This window comes from Streptopelia decaocto (genome assembly GCF_964273445.1).
Source record: "Streptopelia decaocto genome assembly, chromosome: 1".
In the NCBI taxonomy this organism is placed as follows: domain Eukaryota; kingdom Metazoa; phylum Chordata; class Aves; order Columbiformes; family Columbidae; genus Streptopelia; species Streptopelia decaocto.
This window is the reverse complement of record NC_138663.1, coordinates 111,083,144-111,107,324: the sequence shown is the minus strand read 5'-3', so window position 1 is coordinate 111,107,324 and position 24,181 is coordinate 111,083,144. Positions and strand designations below refer to the sequence as shown.

Here is a 24,181-nt window from a genome sequence, read left to right as displayed (position 1 = left end):
ATCTGACATTTCTTAAAATTGGGATCTGTTGAATGGAAGAGAATTTTTCATTATTTTAGCTACAAACACATCTGCACTTTTAATGAGCTTGAACCTGCAGACTGACTGTTCAGATCTCTACTCAAGCGAGTTTGAAGTAATTAGGAAAGAATGACAGAACAAAAGCTGTTTACCAGAATACTTTCAAATACTTTTCTGAATAAAAAAAACAAGCTTTCTGTTCTAAATAAGAAATAATGGCTATAAATTAAATATATTTTTTAATATTTTTCATACCTTACCTTCATTAAAGTATTATTTTTTTGTCTTTAACACTCTAGCTACCAGTGATTGGTTTACTTCACCTGAACACTCAGTATTTTGAAGGCTGTGATTAGCTTCCCATTGCAATTTAAAAACTGGCTTAGGATGACGAGATTTTATGACAGTTCACATTTATGACACAAGTCAATAAATATATTTTTTCTTTCCAGCATAAAATTAGTTACTCTGGTTTAAATTTGCACTGTGTTTCTAGGTAGTGCAACTAAACTTCTCACTGCTTAGTATTTACCTCTCACTTTTCTAAAGTTTCTGCTGTAATTTTCATTTCAGTTATTTTACTTAAAGTCCCCTACCCAAATGAAACATATCTGCACATTCTCTAGAGAAAGGTCATTATCTCTTAGTAAATATTTTCTCTAAATTGTCAAGTTACTATTTTTGTGGTTTCCGAAATTCTCAGTAACAGCTACTAAATGCACTAATTCCTAATCTTAGAAATACCATAAATACAGTGTCAACAGCTGAATGTTAAAAACATTAAAAGTACAAAAATATTATTGGAAGTGCAAGTGGGAATATGAGTCACAAGCACAGATCTGTCCTACCCCTGTGATTGCATATTTTCTGTCTCTGACACCTCCCAAATAAGTCCAACATCACTTGTGTGCAGTTACAAACTGTAAACATCTGATATGTTTCACAAACTATTTACGGGTTGCTATGGTATTGGTATCACATTGTTGACTATGGAGAAAATACATGAGCTGCAATATGCATTTAATATGGTTTCTAGAAGCTTTAAATGAAAATATAAGCATACTTGAAATGGGCCAAGAATCATTATGTAACAGTTAACCATTATAACTAAGGATTCATTACAGTAAAAAAAAAAAATCTGTCCAGGATATTTTGCGGACTGCTACAAGAATTTGTTACGATCTCAGTTCAATACTGTTAGGAAAACTAATCCCTGATCTACAAAATACAATATATACGAAATGCTATTAGGAAGAATAATTATTTTGATTAATTTAATTTCCCTCTTAATGTTAAATACTGCATATGAATACATTCACTTTAAGAAGTATAATGTCTGTATAGTCAGAATAGTTGACCAAGGGGCCTTATGAATTTAAAAAACACAAACAGAATGCTGCTGTGTTTCAATATGGAAAATAAAAAGTAAAATGCCTGAGAATAGCAGTCATGTAGAAGACCAAAATTTACTATGCATATGAAATTCCCTACTTCTCTGCTCTAGTTTGAGAGTTTTTCATCAAAGTTTTTCATCAAAGAAGATGAGTTACATTTCAGGGTTAATGAATTAAACCATTTGCAGACAGAGAAGCAGTTTAAAAGCTCTTTGAGAACTTAGGCTGGTTCAAAAGGACAAGAGAGTAGCATATAACAGTGTGAAGATGAGTGCTGGAGATGGATCTGCTTGGCTTCATAGGACCAGATGTTGAAATGACATCTTACTCCTCAGTCACCTGCCTGTCCAGCAAGATGTACTCCCAACTGCTTTTTCAAGAGCTGTTCTGGCCACATCCGAGGCAACTGGTCATGCTCATGCTCCTTATTCCAGTTTGCTTAGGCTCAGATGTGGAAGCCTGTACTCCCTTCAGAACAATTTACTGTTAATTTGTAATTGCCACCATGAATTTAAACACCTAGAAATTACATGTATCTGTTGTTCCAAATGTAATTATGGTGATAGAAATCAGCTTGTTATAAGGTGCAATCAGTCATCAAGTTAAAACCTTTTATTTGATTAACTGGTTCAGGTAATATAGAGAGTGCTTTATTTTAGCTGCTTGCATAATATGATACTTGTCATGCAGGGTGTTATTTATAACAGAAGCAATGTTCTAGCAGGCCAAGAACAAATTCTAAAGTAAATTATGAAGTGCACCTGCAGCTCCCGTTAATTGTAGTGGACCTTTTAATTACTATACTACATTAAGTTCCTGTGTAGGTTTAGGAAATAGATCTTTATGGAACATTTTTTTTGGTCTGAATTCTGAAATTCCTCTGTGCACATATAACTATATCTGTATCTATATCTATATATCTATATATCTATATATCTATATATCTATATATCTATATATCTATATATCTATATATCTATATCTATCTATCAATCTCTATATATTACATTTCTAAAAGAATTCCTGGAAATTCTTAGGTTAAAACATCCCACAATGCTCAGATAATAAAACTCAGTTCTACTGATCAACATTTAAATTAATCATCAAAGTAAAAATCTTTTCTTCGTGACTAGGAAAAGTTTTAAATGTTTTCAGGGTTGCAGTTGAATTCATAAGGGTGGTAAAACTGACAGTGTGCTTAAGATGAAAAACGAATGTTGCCAATCGCTGTCTCTGCTAGGAGATGAGAAATCCTTTTTATTTCTCGTTCAAAATAGTATACAACTCAATAATTTTGCTCTCAGGTGCATTGAGTTGAACACTGCCTTTTCTGTGCCAGAATTAACATATTTAAAGTTGTATCTTTCTCAGGTTTATCCTTAGGGCACCATCACATAATGCTTCCACTGAGCTGTGCACTTTACAAATTAGTTGAAATGACAGAAAACCAAAAAAAGTAAAGATGTTGCTGAGGGCTTCGGTTCTGGGGAATCTCCTCACTTTGAGGAACAGAGGTTTTATTGTGTGGTTCATGATGTAGCACTGGACGACTGATTCTCAGACTTCCATGTAATCGGGACAGAGGGGGACACTGCCTCAGAAAGATTTGAAGCTGTACTTCTGCTTTTAAGATGACAGGGAGCTAGTTTTTCTTCATTTCTATAGTTGCAGTCCTACAGATCTCAGCATAGATTAGGATCTGCCTCAGTTTCGCAAACATAAATGTTTTGATTAGCTGGTTTTAGCTAACCTATTTTGTCTTAAGAAGACCATTTGACGTCTAAAGTACACACACATGTTCTCAGGGGAGAACACTATAATAGATGTAATGCTGTAAAGTTGGTTCTTCTCTGCATGTCCTAAACAACCAAAATGGGTAAGCCTGTATGCATCACCAAGATCCAGAATTTCTGGGTGTGTAACAGTGCTCCATAAGTGATTCAGAGCTGTAGTACAGAAACACAAGAAATATTGGAGCTCAGCAACATCAGGGCTTTTCATTGATATGGGTTGCATTTCCAGAAATCCTTGACAAACAACAATTTTTGAAAACAGTCATGCAGGTTTCCACGTTTCCATGAGAAAGACACCAGGAAAGCAGGGCTGTTAATTGGCTTAATTGGCTTATTTTTCTATTTAGGGTGTTTGTTTTTCATGTATTTGTATACATGTAAGTATATATATATATATATATATATATATATATATATGTGATTGAGTTTTCTATTTTTGGAAAGTCAGGAGTGGGGTCAGCAGAACTGCTACCTTGGACTTCTGAAGGGCAGACTTTCGCCTGTTTAGGAGATTAATTGGCCTCCCCTGGGGAGGCAGCCCTGAAGGGCAAAGAAGTCCAGGAAGGCTGGTCTCTGTTCAAGAAGGCAATCTTAGAGACTCAGGAGCAGGCTGTCCCCATGTACTAAAAGACAAGCCAGCAGAGAAGAGGCCTGACCTGGCTGAACAGAGACCTTCAGCTGAAACCCAGGGAAAAAAGGAGAGATTATGACCTTCGGAAGAAGGTGCAGGCTACTCGGGAGGACTACAAGGATGCTGTGAAGTTTTGCAGGGAGAAAATTGGAAGGGCCAAAGCCTAACAGGAGCTGAAACTTGCTGCTGCCATAAAAGGCAACAAAAAATGTTTCTATAAATACAAGAGCAACAAAAGGAGAGCTAAGGAGAATCTCCACCCTCTGGTGGATGCAGGGGAAAACATAGTGACCGAGGTTGAGGGAAAGGCTGTGATACTAAATGCCTTCTTTGCCTCAGTCTTTAATAGCAATAGCAGTTGTGCTCCAGGTACCCAGCCCCTTGAGCCAGAAGACAGGGAGCAAAATGAAGCCCAAATAACCCAAGGGGAAATGGCTGGCGACCTGCTACACCACTTAGACACACATAAGTCTGTGGGCCCAGATGGGATCTACCCAAGGGTTCTGAAGGAGCTGGCAGAGGTGCTCACCAAGCCACTTTGAATTATTTATCAGCAGTCTTGACTAACTGGGGAGATCTCAGTTGACCAGAAGTTAGCAAAAGTGACACCCATCTACAAGAAGGGCCAGAAGGAGCATGCAGGGAACTACAGGCCGGTAGGTCTGACCTCAGTGCTGGGGGAGGTCATGGAACAGATCATCCTGAGTGCCATCATGTGGCACATACAGCACAACCAAGTGATCAGGCCCAGTCAGCATGGGTTTATGAAAGGCAGGTCCTGTTTGACCAACCTGATCTCCTTGTACGACAAGGTGACCCACTTAATGGATGAGGGAAATGCTGTGGATGATGTCTAACCAGAATTTAGTAAAGCCTTTGACACTGTTTCCCACAACCATCTCCTGGAGAAACTGGCTGCTCATGGCTTGGATGCGATTACTATTTGCTGTGTAAAAAAAAACCTGACTGGATGGCCAAGCTCAAAGGGTTGTGGTGATTGGAGTAAAATCCAGCTGGTGGACAGGCACAAGTGGTGTTCCTCAGGGGTCAGTATTGGCACCAGCTCTGTTTAATTTCTCTGTTGATGACCTGGATGAGGGGATTGAGTGAAACGTCAGTAAGTTTGCAGGTGACACCAACCATTGGCTTATGGACCTAATTTCTTGAACATGCATATTGTCATTTTGTGCGACTGCTCAGCAAAAGTCATGTAGCTCTTTCTTCATTTAGTGGAACATTCCGCTTTCCCAGCTTGCAAACCAAGGACATCCCGCTTTGGCTCATGTCCAGTCTCTGTAAAGCTATTGTTTCTCTATTGGGTTTCTGTTACATCATGCCTAGTCTTGCCAAATTAGGCCTAGGGGATTCTAAGATTTTTGTTCCTCTTATCACCAGTAGAGTGATGGAGTGACCATCCCTGGAAGTATTTAAAACACGTGTAGATGTGATGCTTAGGAACATGGTTTAGTGGTGGACTTGGCAGTGTCAGGTTTATGGTTGGAACTGGAGATCCTAAAGGTCCTTTCCAACCTAAAGAACTCTGATTCTGTGACCTTAGGTTGGTATAATAGGGTTCACCTTTCTCTTCCTATCAGTATACGCTTCCTAATAAGCGCCTCAGGGTGTCCTTCTCCTTGTTTTCATAGTGTCTTTTGGTTTCTTAAAAGAGATGACTAAACCCTATATACCCATACTGTTGTAGCCTTAGAGCATGTGACTCCTCACTCTCTGGTTCTTGAACACTAGCTGACAAAAATTGTCTTGCGTTGAGACAAATTTAAATTTATTGTTTACCTAAAATTCTAGCTACAATCCATCTGAAATACATGAGATAATAGAAATCTATGGATATATCAGCTGAGCTAGGAAAATAATCCTTCATTTAAACCTGTACTGCCTTTTACTTATCTCTGTTACATGAATTTTGTATATTATGACTGAATGTGTGATTTATTATTGGACTTCATAATACTTAGTAATACATTCTGCACTTGCTTTTCCATATATGTAGATATATTTTTTTTCAGCCACAATCACTGAAAAAATATATTAAGAATATTTGTATTTCACAATCAATATTTCAAGAAGAACTTAGTGCTTTTTGCTTATCTAAATGCATTGAATTTGCTCTGGAAATAAAATATCTACCATTTAATTGTAGATGAAGAATGTTAAATGTCCCATTCATTATTATCACTACTACATGCTTAAATAAATTCTACAAAAACATCAAACTTGAAGGTAAACAAAGAAATAATGCTTCATATTTTAGAAATGAACCAAGAACATATTTAAAGTATACTGTAAAGAAAAAACCTTGAAAGTGTGAGTTAATGATTCATAATTATTTGGAAACATCAATGCATCATACTGTTTTATAAGGTTTTTCTTATCCAAGGTATTCACTGCATATATTGTTGAGGTTGCTGCTTTCTTAGGTTTTTTGTTTTTGTTTGTTTGAACTACAAAAGAAAGAATGGATTTAGGACAATAGTTGGAGACATTTTCAAAAAGTGTTTGATTCTTGTAAATTGAATGGAAACACTCCTCTCTCTCTCTTTTTTTTTTGCTGGTTTTTTTTTTTTTTTTTTTTTTTTTTTTTTAAAGAGCACCTTAGTAGTGATGTCTCCTTGCCTGTTTTTTTTGCCATCCAGGAAAGACTGTGTCACATGCATGGTGGCTATTGTATTTTTCAGGTCTCCTTAAGGCGTGGCATATTTAGTGCAGCCAGACTGCGCCATAGTGAGTCTGGTCAAGAGCATTGTCTTTGGTACTTTACTCTGTTTCTTAATCTACTATTTTGGAGAGAGCTCTATAGAGCCTATAGAGTGTTTATTTATCTAGTACAGCAATTCTCACCTTGCAAGAATGCCTTGCTAAGGATATGCAATAAAGACAGGTAAGATGGAAGGCAGGTAAAGCATTAGCAAAATTTCAGATAGTTTGCAAGTTGTGTAAAATAATAGTTGGATTGCATGCTCCTGGTTTTATTTTATCATAGTCAGCATTCCAACAGCAAGACTCTTTCTCTCCTCTAAAAATCTTAATCTATAAAAAATTCTTGCTTATACCATGAAGTGAGATTATTCTTTTGCTGTGAAATGAAATTGAATTCAGTTTATATGCTCATTCACCTCTTCACTACTAGAATTTTAACTGCTGACCAAACTTCTCCCATTTTACACTGTAACCATGTGATGTTATTTAAAAGGAATTTTTCAAATCCTACAGTAGTTCTTCCTTTGTTTTCCCTCTAACTAAATGCTCTTACTTAAAACATTAATGAAGCAGCTTTCTTTCCTTGTAAATAAGTGTTTCTGATGTGGAACACTTGAAGTCACTTCAATACTTTTGTTGTCTGGAAATTATACATAGAGAAAAGACGTCATACAAGATTTTAATGACTTCAAGTTAGTTTTCTTAATATGAGGTGGAATATTTTGTGCATTTGGATGTACACACTTCTATAAGATAGATACTGACTATTGGCAATGTCTACATTTCTGTTCTGCTTGAATAAAAGCTTTTAATCTACAGTTTCTAAGCTGTTTGTCAGACTGTATGTGTGCGTGTGCGCAAGCAAGTGTATCAAGAAATAATTGTTTTCAGTGTTTTTTATTAGATGATGTGAAGCCGACACATTTTATTCATTCTCTTTTGCTTGTACCTAACTGATATAGCTTTTCTAAAGAGACATCTTTGCTTAAGTCAGACAACAGAAAACATAGTTACCTAAAAAAAAAATTTAAAATGTAAATAAATTATGGTGTAGTTTTCAATAGGTATCATTCCATTTGACTTATTAGAGTGTTCTGTGGGCACTGACCATCATGGCAAGTATGGGAGATCAGAGAAAGTTAAAACCATTTTCATTCTGCTTGAATACATTTTTGCATTCAGAAATAATATATTAATAATACTGACCTTGATTCTCCACTGTAATGTTGAGTTCTATTCTTAAAATTCTACTAGAGCCTCTTATCATATGCAATAAATGACCTAACCTCTCAAACTCCGTTGGATCTTACATCTTTTCTTTTGATCTCAAGTACCTTTAATAAAATAATAGCAACAACAAAAACTATGATTATATAATAGGTCATTAATTGTTGTTTACTATCATTAATAATTATTTAATCTTTCCATACAGGTAAGACGCAGCGTAATGTCAGTTTTGTGAATAAGTTTGGAGGATAAGTTATAAGTACTTTCTATAAAACATGATTTTTCTCCTTCGAAAGAGATCCACCCATAATGTCAGTCCCAAAGGGCTCACATTCTGCCAGTGCTCTTCCCTTCTGCCCTTTAAATTTTTCTCATGCATCTTTTGATAAATTCAGAAGCTTAAGCACAAAAGTTCAAGTCTCCATGTATTTATACAGTTGTGGTGAAAGTAGTCTTATCTGACTTTAGACACCTGCAATGTTTATGTCTTAACTGGTCATCTGGATTTCCTTTAATTAATAAAAGAAAAAACTGCGGAATTAAACTCTCCCTCTCGTAATTGTCCAAGATCATAGAATCATAGACTGATTTGGGTTGGAAGTGACCTTAGAGATCACTAAAACATAGAGTTTTAGCTTCCCTGCCATGGGCAGGGAAATAGTCCATGACACCAGGTTGCTCAATGTATTACACCTTAGAAATGCTAATTGGCATTTGGTGAAGAGAATCTGGGTGAAAAAATCAACAGCTAGGTTGTAGGTGTAGACAAAGTAGATATCTAATAGATAAAGCCTATCCTCTTCTTTCTTATGGACTACAAACTTTACCTACTTTTTGTGAGTCTTGAATGGAATACTTTACACCAAGTATGTGGCACCATCACCAAAATATCTGTTTGTACAATAATTCTAAATGGGTTTAAGTGTCACTTTTGTACAGATTCAGTTTGGTAAAATTTGGTGCTAGAATTCTTAGTTTCTGACACCAGGCTGCCCTGCTGTTATCTCACAGAAAAATCTTGTCTGAGGAGCTCTAGTTCCAGTTCTGATGTGCTTGTTTGCTCCCTTGCATATGTAATCTGTAAGCTGAATTTAGTGATGTTGCAAATTATGAATTTGAATTTTTCTTTTCAAATATATTTAGTGTCATGTTAAAAGGATGCTGGTCTGATAATTTTGATATGAAAAAATCTATGGCCCAATTTTAAAAATAATTAATATAAATGATAAGTATTCGTTTTCCCTAGTCTTTCTTGTAGTATGGTTAAGCATTTCAACCTAAAAATGAATGTACAGAAACATTAATTTCATGTTTTTATTCCAGGCTAGAGGAAGAAAAGAGTATTCTAGCTGAATTTCAAGAGGACTTGAACAAGTTGCTTTTATGGTTAGAGGAAGCAGAAAGCATTACTGGTATTTCCCTTGAACCAGGGAATGAAGACCAGTTAAGAGACTGCCTTAGCAAAGTAAAGGTATTGCAAGTTTTATTCTTAATGTTTTCTTACTTTATCCATTTAAAAGCTATTTTCAGAGAATTATTCTGCCATCAAACACAATTCGTTTAACATTTTAGAATAATCAAAGCAGTGGAATTTCAAAACCCAGGTACAAATATATAATGATCATACTAAAATCACAAAAGTAATGGAAAATGCACTGAAAGGAAAATATCTATCCTGTCACTAGGTAATTACTCATTATATTTTTCATCCTCATATCTTAATTCAGAACTTCACTGTTTTATCTGTAAAACATTTCTCTGTAGGTGTCTTTTTTAATCTTTTATAATTTCTCACTTATAAAATGGTATTGAGAATTTCACAGGAGTATCTAGAATTGCAGGCATAATTATAAATATCAACTGACTGAAGTATCACTGCAACATTTTCTAGACTAAACATCTAGATGATTTTTTAAAAATGTTAAAAAACAAAACAAAACAACAGACTTCTAAGTGTTTCTTTTTAAAGGCTGGAATATTTTAATGAATATGTTAGAGCTTTTAGACCACTATACTGCTAATAAATTGATCTAACGGAAGTTGGATTGTAGTGTGGCTCCTTTAATACCTACCTGCTTATGTTAATTGAAACAAAACCAAAACCAACCAAACAAAGCAAAACACAAACTTGAAGAACTTTGTCTTTTAGTTCAATCATCCTTACTTTAAATATAAAGTTACTTTGAGAATATAAGCTTTCAGTAACTGCATGCATGATGGAGAAGTGGTACATTTAGATGATGCCTTGCATTCTTTGGCTTTACTTTTTGATGATTTTATAAACTTATCTGAACATTTTTAATTATGAGGTTATACTTGGAGGGCTTTTCACCACTTACAGTCTGGGTGATTGTGTTCACAGCATGAAATATGTTAAAACCCTTCTCCAAAGTGCTTGCTCTTTACTATATTAAAAGATCACCAAAAGTCATACACATGAGATATTGAGTGTCAAGAAGCGGAATTTATTATGAAACAGTGATTAAGAACTTGAGAAACCCCTTATTTTCACTTTTAAGACACTCTGTAGGCTTGATCCACTAATATAGTATCTTGTGGCGGGGGGGGAGGGGGAGGCGGAATTTAGCATTCTACATTCAGAAAGCCATCGTTATTTTGTCTTGAATTGAGTTTATTCCTTCAGCTGATACACAAATCGATAAAGGTGAAGATAAGAGAGCTGAAAATTCTACCACAGTTCATTTTAACTGCTGTGTTTGTCTGTTCCAGTTAAGAGTTGAAAAGCTGCCACCACACAAGGGAATACTGAAGCGATTAAATGAAACTGGAGGAATAGCACTTGGAAGTGCATCGCTGAACCCAGACAAAAAACATAAGCTTGAGAATACACTTAAGGAGGCTAACCATCGCTTGTTAAAGGTTAGACATATTAGTGATATAACTGTGGTATAAAATTTTAATCTGCAGCAAATATTTGCAGTATATATTTTCTGCTGTGTATTATTTTTCTCTGTATGAAGAAACATTTGTATGCATAATGAACCCGAGGAAGAAAAAAAATGTGTACAATACACTGCTGTGAGAAACAATGACAGCAAACTAAGACTGTTAATGCCTGAAATGATGATGTTGCATCCAAATATGCTCTGTACACTACAGGTCTGCCGCTTAAGGGTGGAATGCAGAGCATCTTTTTTGTAGCCTGGTTGTTTTGAAGGTACAACAAATATTCCAGCTTTAGTTACTCAGGTGTGTGAGAGGCAGTAGCAAGTAGCTGATTGCCTTTATGGAAACGCTTCCCAATTCTCTCCTCTACCCAACCGTTAGGTGGAAGCTGCAACCACTGTTCCATGTTCCACCATGATTCTTTCAACCTTGAGCTTTGAGTTGTGGTTTCTGTATAGCAAAGTGCCACTCGCTTTCTGAGATTTTCATGCTTGGGGAGAGAAGGAAGGGAGGATTCTGTTGTATTTTATTATTGAAGTAGAATATTTTTGTGTTGGAAACTGATGACAATGAATTGCAAATCTAGTCAAGAAAGGTAGGTAATTTGAATGCTCTCCATACCTCATGTAGCAGAAATGGTAGAAAGTTTTGTCCAGAGGACCACCACCCAAGGTATGGATTAGTCTGGTCAAAAAAGGTCAGTGTAGAATCAGCTGAAGTGTTTCTCTTGATAGTGATGTCAAAATCAGAATCTGGAAAATTAACCTGTGGTATCTATTTGTTAGAGGTACCACACTGCTGAGGAAAACAAAACAAAACAAAACAACAACAACAACAAACACAAGAGGGATTTGTTGTGTGAGCTCTGGCAGGGGGACGGGGTGTGGAAATAAAAGGTGAGAAAATCTTATTCTGAGTGTCTTACTGAAAAGACAAGCCAGAATTTCTGGTCAAGAATACTACATTCTGTTGGGTTTTTTTGTGTGGTTGTTTTTTTTGTTTCTTTTTTTTTTTTTTTTTTTTTTTTCTGTTACCATTTCTATCAATGCAGTTGAATTTCAAGCACGGACCTGGGAAATAAACAGGAACTTATTTGATGTGGAACTCTCACTAGTTTCTTCCTAACACAAATAGTTTGGCAAGGCTCAGAATATTAGTTAATGGTTTAAGCAAAAGTGGATAATAAATATTGATCACATTCATGAACTCCTACTTGGACACATAAATCATTATTTGGGTGCTTGGACAGAAGTATCTCTTTCTCTACAAATGGGTTTTCGAAATCACTGTATGTAGAAGAATTCAGAACACTTCAAGATCAAATTAATGTTATTTATGAGCTGAAGGAAGCATTATGCGTAGCTGAATTTAGGCACTGCAACTTGAATATCTGAGCTGTTGTATTAAAAGGGCAACATTAGTTTTCAGGAAAAAAAATAATTTTACTTCTGGTAAAATTAAACAAATAAATGTCAAAAAAAATCTGTAATTTGTCTCCAATGTAAGCTTTTACTGATTAGTCATATACCTAAAAACTTTGAATTTTCACTTTCTGCTTGCTGAGCCAGAAATCTAGGTTACTTGTCACAGAACAGCTGTGAATGCTGTTTAAAGTAGTTAGGTCTGGATTAAATATGGTGAACAACACTACTGTTTAGTGATTCATTCTATTTACAAGTTTATGTCTCCTAGATCTAAATAATGTTTCTGGCAAGACTTTAGGCTTGGAATTTCCCACTTCAAAAGACTAAGACCAGAAAATTAAACTTCCATTTGAGATCATTATTTAACCACATTATTTCAGTTACGTACCTATAGTGATGTATAAAAATGAGAAGGTCTCACTGTCCCTTGGTAACTGAATCTAAAGAATCTGAAAAATGCAGTGGTTTTGTTGTTGTTTTGTTTTGTTTGGGTTTTTTTTTTTTGTTGTTAGTTTGGTTTTGGGCTTTGTATTTATTTTGTTTTTAATTAACAGAAACTGAGTTTGAAAATTACAAGACTAATGTTCTCTGAAGGTGTTCTCTTTCTCTGAAGCTTTTCTATTTCCCATATGATCTTCAGAGATGGGGGCAGGGGAAAGTTAGAAACTCATTTTGAGTTGCTGTCATTGGATTTTTCCACTGAAGCTGAAGGGAAAAATATTTAATTTTTTCTTTTACATGTTTTTTTTTTCTTCTTCTCACAGTTTTTGTAGAAAGTCTCAATTAATTTTTTCACTTTCTTCTCTGAAACTCTCACATCTGTAACAAATTTAGGAATCCTGAAAAGTCCGCAGGCCTGACAGAGACATGCATTGTCTTCTTTCAGTTATAGATCTATAAGCACTGAAAAAAACAACAACAAAAAACAAAACAAAACAAAAAACCCACAGATTTTACTGTGAGCCAAATCTCACAGTTCTGGCATTTTTATATCAGGCAAACTTCTGTTGGTCACCTGAGGATGGTCCTGTAGTCAGTCATTTTGATGAGGGTTTTTTTTTTTTTTTTTTTTGTTCCTTAAAGCACAGTGAACAAACTTCATCACAAAAAGATTTCTCTGGGGCATTTCTGTCTCTCCTCTCCATCACCTTCTAAGAGTGTACCTTATGCTTTAATCCTTTGTTTCTAGCTGTTAGTTTTGTTTTCTAGTGTCTCTGCTAGAAATGAACATGTAACAATCTGGCACTTCTGATTATCCTGTATTGCAGGATGATACTATTTTCAAAATATGAAACATACATGACAGTTACATAAATAATGTAAGCTAGGTTCTTATCTGGTGTACACTAGAGTAATTCTGTTTACTTCAGAGTAGCTGTGACAATTTACACCGGCTGAAAATGAAGCCAAATATCTCCTAAGGTTATGACAATTTTCTTTTTTTGCCTTGATCTGCCAAGCAGAGGAATGGGGAACATCACCTGTGAGTCTTAACCTTCAAGGTGACATATTTGAAATAAGTCATGTACAAACCTTCTTTACAGACACGAAAACGGTTGCCCTAAAGCAATGGAAATAAGCTGAGAAAAGAAATTGAGTATGAAAGGAACCATAGTCACATAAAAGAAGCTTTTTTGCTTCTGTATTGTCTTTGCTTTTGGGCGTTTATATCATGTGCTGATGACCTTGAGAACAGATAGATGAAGAGTTTTTCTTCCTTTGGGAAGTAATAATTTTAGAATGACATTTCTTTAGACAATTGTATTGAATAGTGATTCTACTAGGCTGCTACCTTAGACATAGTTTAAGCAGAGAATGAAGATTAAAGCCCACATTTGAAAGCATGACTTTTACATTCTAGCCTGATTTTACTTATTGTACCCTCTCCAAAGCCAATATTTTTTGTAAAAATGAAAATAACACTATCTTTGTGAAGTCCTAATAGTATGAAAAATGAAGTGTTTTATAAGTATTTTTATTCCTTAACATCAATAATTTTTATTTTATTTTCAAAGCTCAAAGTATCTTCTGCTGTGATAGGCAAGCAAGCTAACCACCTGGTGCTTTAAAGCATACAAAAGGGGTACTAGGTACTGGAGTTTGTGATGAATTCAGTTCTTGTCATATACCACCTGCCATGGCATATAACAGATCTGTAATGGGTTTCTTACCTTTTACTGTGCAGTAAATGGATTGATAGATTAGGTCTGAGATCAATGAACCATGGAATCTGAGGCTTGCTGGAAGGAGTTTATTACTCTTTAATGTTATGCTTGGTCTGGTGTCAGACAAGAGGGATGAGCTAGATTATCTGAAAGTAAGCTGGATGCCAAAATCAGCATTCTCCTCATTTATTCACCTTAGTTTTCACGTCTACTGTATATATTAAGAAGGTTATTATAAGTGCCTGATGGAGACATTTTGTTTTGCTGCTTTTTAATTTGTCTGTTAGTATTAGAACTAATTACTAGACACTGAAGAGACTATTTCACTGTTTACTACCACAGCAAATCAATTTTTTGTCTGATATGGACAAAAAAAAAATTGGAGTGGAGTGACATGGCTATAAATTGTGAACATTTTCTGTACCACTAGAAAAAGTATAGGTCATCTTACCTTGGTTGATCAAGTGTAGAGAAAAACAGATGGGCCAAAATAGTGCAGAAAGACAAAGTCACAAGAAGGTTAAAGGTTCTGTATTGTACCTTGCCTTAAGTAGTAATTATTCATAGACTCCTTATGGTTCGGTATCCTGAGGCATCCACCTTGCTGCAAAGACAACGAAAGAGTCCTGCTGCCCAGATACACTTGAGGAGATGCTTCCTGTTCCAGTTTACTGGAGAACAGAAACTTATTCTCAACAATTGCCCACCCTTGTATTGTTTCAGTCTGGGAAAACATAAATTTTATTTGTCACCGAATCTTTGAATTTCTGAGAGGGCAATGAACAGATCTTTGTGTTCTAAGTCAGTAGCGTTGTGCAACATTATGGTAGAAGAACTGCTACTCCTAAGTACAGGATCATGTAAGATTTTAAAAGTCTGCCTCTCCTGTCCGTGGAGATATGAAAGGTTTTGATGTGCCCCTTTTTCCAGCTTATTATTTAAACAGGAAAGACACTCAAGTCTTTACACCAATAACAAAATTCTTAAAGACAATGTTGAGAAGTACAAACAACCTTATAACCTAAACGGTCTAGTAGGCTAAACCTCATATACGTTACACACATATATACATATATCTGCAGAAAATCTCCAGAAATCTGCAATCAGATTGCATTTTGCATATTTAAGAAAATTGCTATGTTCTCTCATTTTCAAATAAACATGTAGAGCAAAGATGACAAAACCTCACATTAAATTAGTAAGAAATGTAAGTACTTTCACTTATAGCACACTTTTTGCAGGTTGCGAAAAGAGAAACTGACTGTGCATTTCAACTAAGAATTCCATAGATAAGTAGAAGTGGCTTTATTTTTATTTTTTTTTTTTTCAAGACCATACGAATTGGTCTTATAATCTCAGGAAACATTAATAATAACCTGCTTGTGAAAATAAGGTAAACGAGAAAGGATAGACTAAAATATTTGTAGCCTTATATGAATGTTTGTGTTCTTTTTGCCTTCCAAACAAGTAAAATAATCCTTCTGTGGGGTTTTTTTTTTGTTTGTTTGGTGTTTTGGTTCTTTTTTTGGATGTTCATCCTGAAAATTTTCTGGCCCAACAGCCTACTCAGTGATCAGAGGCAATTTTATTCATTTTAGCATCTTCAGACATCAGTTTTTGTTCTACTTTGCATGCTATACTTTAAGACATCATAATGATTGTCATCAGAAAGAACTGGAGACTATTTTAAACATAAGGAGAAGTCTATTTTTTTTTTCCATTGTTTCTGTTAGTTGAAGTGATTTCAAAGGTGGATTATAATAATCTCCATGATTATCTACACTCAAGGTTGAGTATAGGTTTTCACAATATCAGAGATGGTAACAGATGGGCCTAAGACTACAGTTCACTTCTAGTCTGTTTTAGGATTAAGATTTGGATGAAATGGTCCACAAAATTAGTGCTAAGAGACTTTCAAATCTTGTAGTATATTTAAAAGAAACGCTCATTGTTTGGGATATATAAGACCAAAATTAAATCAGACTAAGCAGTTCTAGGGGGAAAAGAAGGAATTCAAAAATATGTAATATATCCCATATCTGGAATATCATCAAGGAGAAATTATGGATAATCATTAGGCTTTAATCTTAAAGCAAAAATAATTTTGCATAGTGTGTCTTATTTTTTGTGTGTGTGATGGTGAACAAATATGTTTCAACTACTTTAGCTCACTTTTTTCGTTCAAGATATTTAGTGAAAGAAACACAGTCACTGAATCTACCAAAACTTTGAAGCAAAGGTAATTTACAAAATAATTTTTCTGAAATAGAAGTCAAAAGCATCACATTGAAAGAAACCCTAAATAGACCCAAACCCCACCTGCTTTCCTTTCCAGGATTTAGTGCATGACCCAGTATGCAGATGATAAAACAAACAAAACAAAAAGATCAAAAAGGTGAATGAAAAATAATATTTATTAAAAATAAATAATGTATTCAGAATGAACCAAATAATAGTCCAAGTTCTTCTGTATATAAGCATCAGTCATAACAGAAGGCAGTTTTTTTTCCAGAAAAATAGGATATTAGATATGGGCTCCAGGGAGTCTTATTATTATATAAAATTTTAATGTAAAAGCCAGGTTAAATAGGAAGCCAGGTAGTGAAAACTACCAACCAGAAAATCCCTTAAAATATAGTCATGTTTTTATTTGCTATTGGTCCAAATTATATAGATAATAACAATGTTCTTACAACATTACAGGTTCCTTCTTGTGTAGAATATGTTGATAGCCAATCATACTGTATTTTGGATTGAAGCAGGTTAAGAAGAGTGTGTTTGATCTCACTTGCAAAATGCGGATGAATGACTGTAAGAATGTTTCTAGAGCAGTTTTGTGTGAATTTCTGGAGTCAGTCAGAACTCAAAGAGATGAGCAATATTCATACTGCATCCAAAAGATATTATATTTGAAGAAGTGAGTACTATCTTTGTTTCATTTTGCATGAGAACATACCAGTGGATGATTTGGTACAAACAAAAGGTCTATATACCCTCTGACCGTGTCTATTTAGCCATCTATTAATACCTAAAATCAGATGCCCGGAGAAGATCCTATTAGTGAAGAAAAAGCAGTAAGCTAAAAATGTACCATCTGAAATGGTATCTGGACAAACTAATAATAGAAGAATCTAGAAATTATTATTAAATATAAAAATTGTGCCAGAAATAATTTAAGTCACTATAAACTTTAAACACATAGCATCCTGCATCAAGGAGCTGAGGGGGAATATTCTGCCATATTGAAGCAGAGTTTCAAGCACTGAAGAGCACTTAACAAGGGCATAAGAAATTCATATGCTTTGGTGAAAGTTAAAGTGTTGTCCTGCAATACAAAGGGGTAGAAAGGAAATGCAGAGAGTTTTTAAGTCCTTCAAAAGAGGGAATTTTGATAAACACAAAACTAAAGGTTTTATTTGTAAGAATAAAGAAAAAAAAATCTGGGTGAATGGAATTATATCTAGATATTTTAACCACAGATGATACTGGTCACCCACGCTGTGTCGGTAGTATAGTCTACCAGACAAGTTCATCTGTACTGTGTTCAAACCAGTGAGTCTTATAGACAATAAAGTGAATTGGGAAGGCTTGTTGTTGTTTAGTTCCACTTTCTTTGAATAGCAGAAACAAACAGCTGATTGAGGAAAGAATTTTGTTTATGGGATTAATTCATCTATAAAAACTGATGCAAATTAATTTAACTTTAGTTGTGCTTGGTATGTATCCTTCTTTAGTCGCATACTACGGCTTTTTTGTGTCTCTCTTATGGAGAGTGGCACATTTGTGTGACAGCGTGCTAGAGAGTCATGGTTCCTCCGTTTCAGGGGGGACAAGAGCATGCTAAAGCTTCAGTCTGGCCCCAAGCCTGGGTTCCTGCCCATTGAAATGAAGGGGACAGCTTATGCAAACTTAAGTCTTATTGCAGCATAGGGCCAGGCTGTGGTCAGGGCATCGATTCACCTCTGGGCATTCAGAACCATTTATGTGTCCAGCAGGTTAGATGTAGCCTGAAATATCTTCTGGAGAAGCCTTTTTCCTAAAAACCTCCAAAGCCATCCTTTCAACTTTGGCAGCCAAGCTTTCATAATATGAAGATAACCAGCTCCCTTCTCTGTTCCCTCACAGGCATGTGCTTTGCACAGCTTATTGCATTGGTCTATTTTTGATTTATTAACATGAAAACTCAAATATATATTTTCCTCATTTATGAGCACAAAATTAAAAATGAGACAAAAAGTTAGGTGTCCTGACAATAAAGAACCATGAATAAATAAATACGTTAACACAGCACCAGAAAAAGGATGTTTTTAATGCTGTAAATCCCTGATAGTTGGTATATTTGGGTATGTTACTTTACAGAGACCATTTTGATCTCGTCACTTCCCATGGACTGAAAATGCCAGGGAAGTTGCTTAATTTTCCAGCTGCTCCACTTTCCTATGCACAACTCCCTATCCCATAGTAATATTGTAAAATTAAATTACTTGGTGATATTAAAACATTCTGAAGGTTTAAAGTATTGTAAAAGTGATTAGTAATGCTGGTTTACATTATTTCAGGAGTCCTGCAGAGCAATATATGACTGCTCTCTTTTTATTAATGACACCACCGATTTCCTTTGTCTTGTTAAGTATTAATAAATACTCTTACTACTGTATATTGTTTACTCTTATTTGAAAGGATTAGTCATTCTGAAGTCCCTTCAAGGAAAAAGCTAAGATATTCAAAATATTTTTGCGGCAACCAGGCAATAATAACAAAATATCAAGGGCTTTTGTGACTAACTGCTGAAGATTCATTCTTTTCCTGTGAGACAACTTTTTGAGTATATTTAGAACAGTTAGAATTCTTTCTTCTTTATACATGTTAGATTCTAGCTTTATTTGTTTTACCTTAGTTTTGGTTTTCCAGGTGTGTTTCAGGCTTAACAAGAACTGACAGCAAACATAATAAATTTAATGAAAGTTAAATATAGATAAGTTGGAAATTCATCACGCTGTTATTTGTGGATTTTGGGCCATGTTGCTCATCAACCTGGAAAAATTTACAGGAAAGGAATAACTTACAAGAAAATTGTGCAGGTTCCTAATCAGTTTCTAACAGCATGTATCAAAATAATAAATCTTGGTGGTTTTGTTGACTGTCTTTCCTCCTCCTCTTCCTTCTGTTCCTCACTGTAATCCCAACAGCAACCTCTGTAACCCCAGTAATTCCTTACTGACTGTGTTAGTTCTTACTGTGTCTTTCTCAGAAGGTAAGAGGAGAGTTTGTACAACTGCTCTGTCTTTGTAATCTCCCCCACTTCATGTGAAAGAGGGGCCACAGATTCTGGAAGGGTTTTGCAAAAACAGGAGGAACATGAGTCTTGCAATATTTGACAAGACTAAATTTATATGCAGTGGGATGAACTGGGAAGGAATTGTTCTCTTATCCTTTGAAGTTTCCACAGTGTGTGTTAGTAATAAGATCTTCCTAAATAATGCTCTATGTGCTAGAGCATTTGTCAAGTTAAATCACAAGGTGTTTAAGTAGCAGCTCTTCATCTAAAACAATATTGAGGAACACATGGTTTCAGTTTCTGAAAAGTAAAGCCAGGAAGCATCTGTGGATATCAGTGGGGATGTTTGTGGTGTCTTGATATTTCTAATTAGGGGCAGTAAAAGCTAACCGTCTCGTTCAAATCTTATGCTTCTAGATAAGAAAATTTGTAACATTTTTTTGTCTGTTTGTTTGGGGTTTTTTTTATTTTTTTTTCTCTGATACAGACTCTGAGTGGATATCTATTTCTGCTTTCATAACAACATCTCACTAGAAGTGTCTAAATTATCTTGGGCAATCAACGTTAAACAGATTTCTACTCTTGAAAAATCAATAATTTGATTATTTCATAGAAGACTCTCCTGAATGTTATTACTCTAAATATGAAATTTAATATCCATTTCTAAATTTGTCTAAATTTGTCACACAAATACTGGTACTTTTTACTCATTTTATCAAAAGGCAGAAAGCTGGCTGACTTTCCTCAGAAGAGTTAATATCTGCTATAGAGTTATGAATAAATATCATGCTAGTAGTCCTGAGAATTCCTGATGCATTATTATTATTTTATATTTTTAAAGGCTATTAAAAGTTAAAGTATTGAATGAACAGTTGTATTTCTAACCATACTTTAGTTATGGGCATGCAGAAAGAATGAGATAAATGTGTATGTTTTCCCACTTTATAAGTTCCTTCTTTTCTCTGATTGTTTTGTGTCGTTGAAGTCACATGGCATTTAAGATGGATTTTGGATACAATATTGGAAAATTCATTTTCCACTACAGTGTCAAATGCATTGGAATTTCTTTTCAGGCAAATACTTGTTGGGATTTAGCCCTGAAGGGTCCACAGTCTTACTCTTCTTTTCCATTGTAACACTTTCTAAACAAAAGCTATAAATCATGCCAAACAATTAAGGCATCTGGCTCTTTCAAAAATCTTGGTTAAAGGGAACATCTTAAATATTCTGATTAAAATCAGCTCATGACTATGGAAACCTGACTAGGAAGCTAGATACCTTCTTTTTTTTTTCCCTCTCCCAAGCAGTTAGTTTACCTGTTGTTATATCACTCATTACTGCTAACTCATTTTTCCTTTGTTAATTAACACCTCAGAACACCAGAAAATTGTATGGTAGTTGTTTTTGTAAGTATGCATGAATGGGGTCTGTAACAGATTCTCAAACTTTCTTTACTTCTGACCTCAGTGGAGACTGAGGTCACATCACTTATGTCAGTGCTGATTCACCTCCCTCCTTAAAATCTACCAGTAGGATGAGAGATGCCATTCCCATTTGACAAGTATGTCCTGTTGAGCCAGAGGACTGCTGAAGTTGAGCAGATCTCAGCTATTTCTCTCAGAATGCCCTAACAATTGCCCTAGCCCATAATCTTTTTCTGGTGTTCTTTTTGAAATAATGGCTGTTCATAATCTGAGGGGGAAAAACTCTTTCTACGGCCAGTCTCAACCACTGCAGTTAATTTATAGCAAATTCAAAGGTATTTTATACCTACTTAAAAAGCAAGGATGGACTAGATTGAATTGATGACATCACAGATTATTGAATAATAATCCACAGCATACACAGGAAGAAAACATTTCTGTTTATTTTTATATTAGTCATAAAGACTCCAGATGTGTGTTTGTAAGGCCACATTGCTCCTCTGTTTCTACACATTAAACTTTAAGCAAATAATTAAAAATATTTATCAAATACAATTATTCAGGGGTAAAAAGTCTGTACTAGCCAATGAGACCACAAAATCATGATTAAATATATGTATGTATATGTAAGACATACGTAATATTATCTTGCCCATCATCTTAAAATTCCTTTTTATTCTTGTTTGTCATATGGATCTGAAATATATTTATCATTCATTTAAGAAGTTGTACCAAGTTCTTTGAATATAAAAAATACTAATTGTCAAGACAGTTGTGCTACGTTGAGGTGATATTGATGTGTCTGTATTGACTAATTTCAAATAAGGCACTTTAGGCAAAGGCTTACACGTTTTTCTACACTGCAATGACTGTATCTGAGAGAGATACCACATGAAATGAACAATGGTTCACATAATGTCACACACCAATGAATGACAATGGTTTGGGCTTCTTTAAATTTCAGTTCCAAGACAGATGCTGCCATTATATGTCAGGTGTTTCATGTATCTCTATTAAGGAAAACCGTAAGGACCTAAAACGCAATGTTTTACTATTTGCTGTTTACAAGATAAAGATTTTACTTTAATTATATAAGCCTGTCTGTATTGCAACATGTCTATATCATTAAAATTACCACAAATACCATAATCTAAAATAGCCTTGAAGTTAAACCTCCCCTTCTTTTTTCCCTTCCCCTTGCCTTGCCTTTTTTGGCCACTTTTGTCAGTGTTTTAAAAACACCTTTTCAAAAATTTATTGTCATCATTACCCAGAGAATGGCCTGTTATGATGCTGAACTTAATTGTACATTGAGCACTGTTATAGGTAACTCCCACACTCTCAACATTTCTTTTAACTGCATGTTTCTATACAAATGAGGAGTTGTCACCTCCCCCAAAGTGCTAAACCAGGTAATGCTTGAAGAACAACCCAAAAGAAAAACAAGTTCATTATTGTTTTTTTTTTTCTGTCAGACATGTCAGCTCAGTACTTGGCAGTCAAGGTCACTCACTGTAACTGTGATGCCAACATTACTCCTTTTGTTTTCTATAATTTTTAACAGAATAAATACTTTGTTGCTATGAAAATGCTATAAATATTCAGCTGTAGATAAAATTCCAATCCATTGTAATCTGTCTGCGCTGTGCAAAGATAATGTGGAAAAAGACAGTCTCTGTTTATTTACTGTGGAAAAAATACAGTGTATCTATAGATTCATTATCTAACTTACTGCTCTTATGTAGCTTAGAGCCAGAAATTGCTATTTGATGCTGATTTCATTGCAGTGTCAAAATCTTAGTTCTAATTATATCCATTTCTTCTACCAAACAAAATGTTAAGGGTGTGGTGTTTTTTTGTTGTTGTTGTTGTTTGGGGTTTTTTGTTTTTGTTTGTTTAGTTTAGTTTGGTTTTTTAATTCCTATAGAGAACTCCATGAGCAAAACCAATTATGATTCTAAGTTTATAGCTTGCATTTTAAGGTACTACACATTGTATAAGTATTTGTTATTTCTTTCATGGCAGTGCCTTTTGGTTTAATTTTGCTTGTAAGGCATTCTGGCTTATTATAGTTTTTAGAAGTTCCACGGCAATTTTGTGAATGCTTCTGTGAAGCTTCTCTCAGATGTGGGCATCAGCATGGCAGAAAATGTCAATATGTTTAGTTTAGCTAGTGACTGCCACTGTGAGCCTGACTGCGCACGCAAGTTGAGCTTTCAGTACTGGGCATGGTTTTGAAAGTAAAGCAATTGGATAATTTGTGATCTGAGGGAAAGGAGGGCTGCAGAAAGGGACGGCGAGACAAAGCAACAGGCAGGAAGGATTCTGTCGTGTGGAAAGGCCAGAAGTGGAGATAGGACTGCTGTGGTTTGCCAAATGTCGAGGAGAGATTGCTCTTAGCTCCATCTGACAGGGTTGATTGTAACCTATAAAATAGCTTGTTTTCCCCTGGGACACCACAACAGCATGTCCAGCTCTGTGCTGAACAGCGCTATGGTGTGACATTTTCTCTTCCCAACATGTATGTCAGGCTCTGCTTTGCATGGGAAAAAAGTTTCGACTGGCAGGCTCTTGGTGACTGTTCAGGCAGGTTACCGGTACTGCAGGGTACATGCAGGAGTGTGTAGCCTGAGGGATAGATATGGCATTATCTGCTGTAAACAGACAATTAGGGCATTGTACTTTTATTTAGAAATCATTTTCCTGTCACAATGTCCTTCACTAAGAGACACCGAAGGACTGATACTGTAAACCCTTTGTGGCTTTTTGGATTTCTGGAACTGAGTAAGAAACAAAGATAATGAAAAGAAAATCATGGAATAGATTATTTAGCAGAGATTTAAGGTTGACGGTCTTGTGCTCAGAAATGCCCTTGGCAGAGGAGAATCACTGAGGCAGTGAAGAGCAGAATGAATGACAATGTTATAAATATTAAATATAAAAAGCATACAGATATCCAGAAGACTGTGATATATACAATCATATTACCATGCAAGAAACACAAACAAAATCTTTGGGGTGGGGGATATGTTTGTTTGCTTTTTAAAAAGCTAGACAGCCAGATGAAGCGGAAAATTATTTGGTACATTAATTTTGTGGATTGCTTTAGTCTTCTGAACCAATGGGAAAAAATTATTAAAAAAAATCTTTTTTCCCCAATAAAAATGAAACTTGAGAATCTTAAAAATACACTGTTAAG

The 24,181-nt window shown here is 35.2% G+C and overlaps 1 protein-coding gene across 11 annotated transcripts in view; it reads left to right on the top strand.

Annotated features, from left to right (window-relative positions):
- DMD (dystrophin) overlaps positions 1–24,181 on the top strand; it is a 1,259,796-nt gene that overhangs the window by 832,628 nt on the left and 402,987 nt on the right. For all 11 annotated transcript variants that reach the window (XM_082049442.1, XM_082049444.1, XM_082049438.1 and 8 more), the window contains 2 exons: positions 9,108–9,255; positions 10,515–10,664. In XM_082049442.1, coding sequence (XP_081905568.1) covers positions 9,108–9,255; positions 10,515–10,664 — 298 coding nt within the window. The remainder of the gene's footprint in view (positions 1–9,107; positions 9,256–10,514; positions 10,665–24,181) is intronic.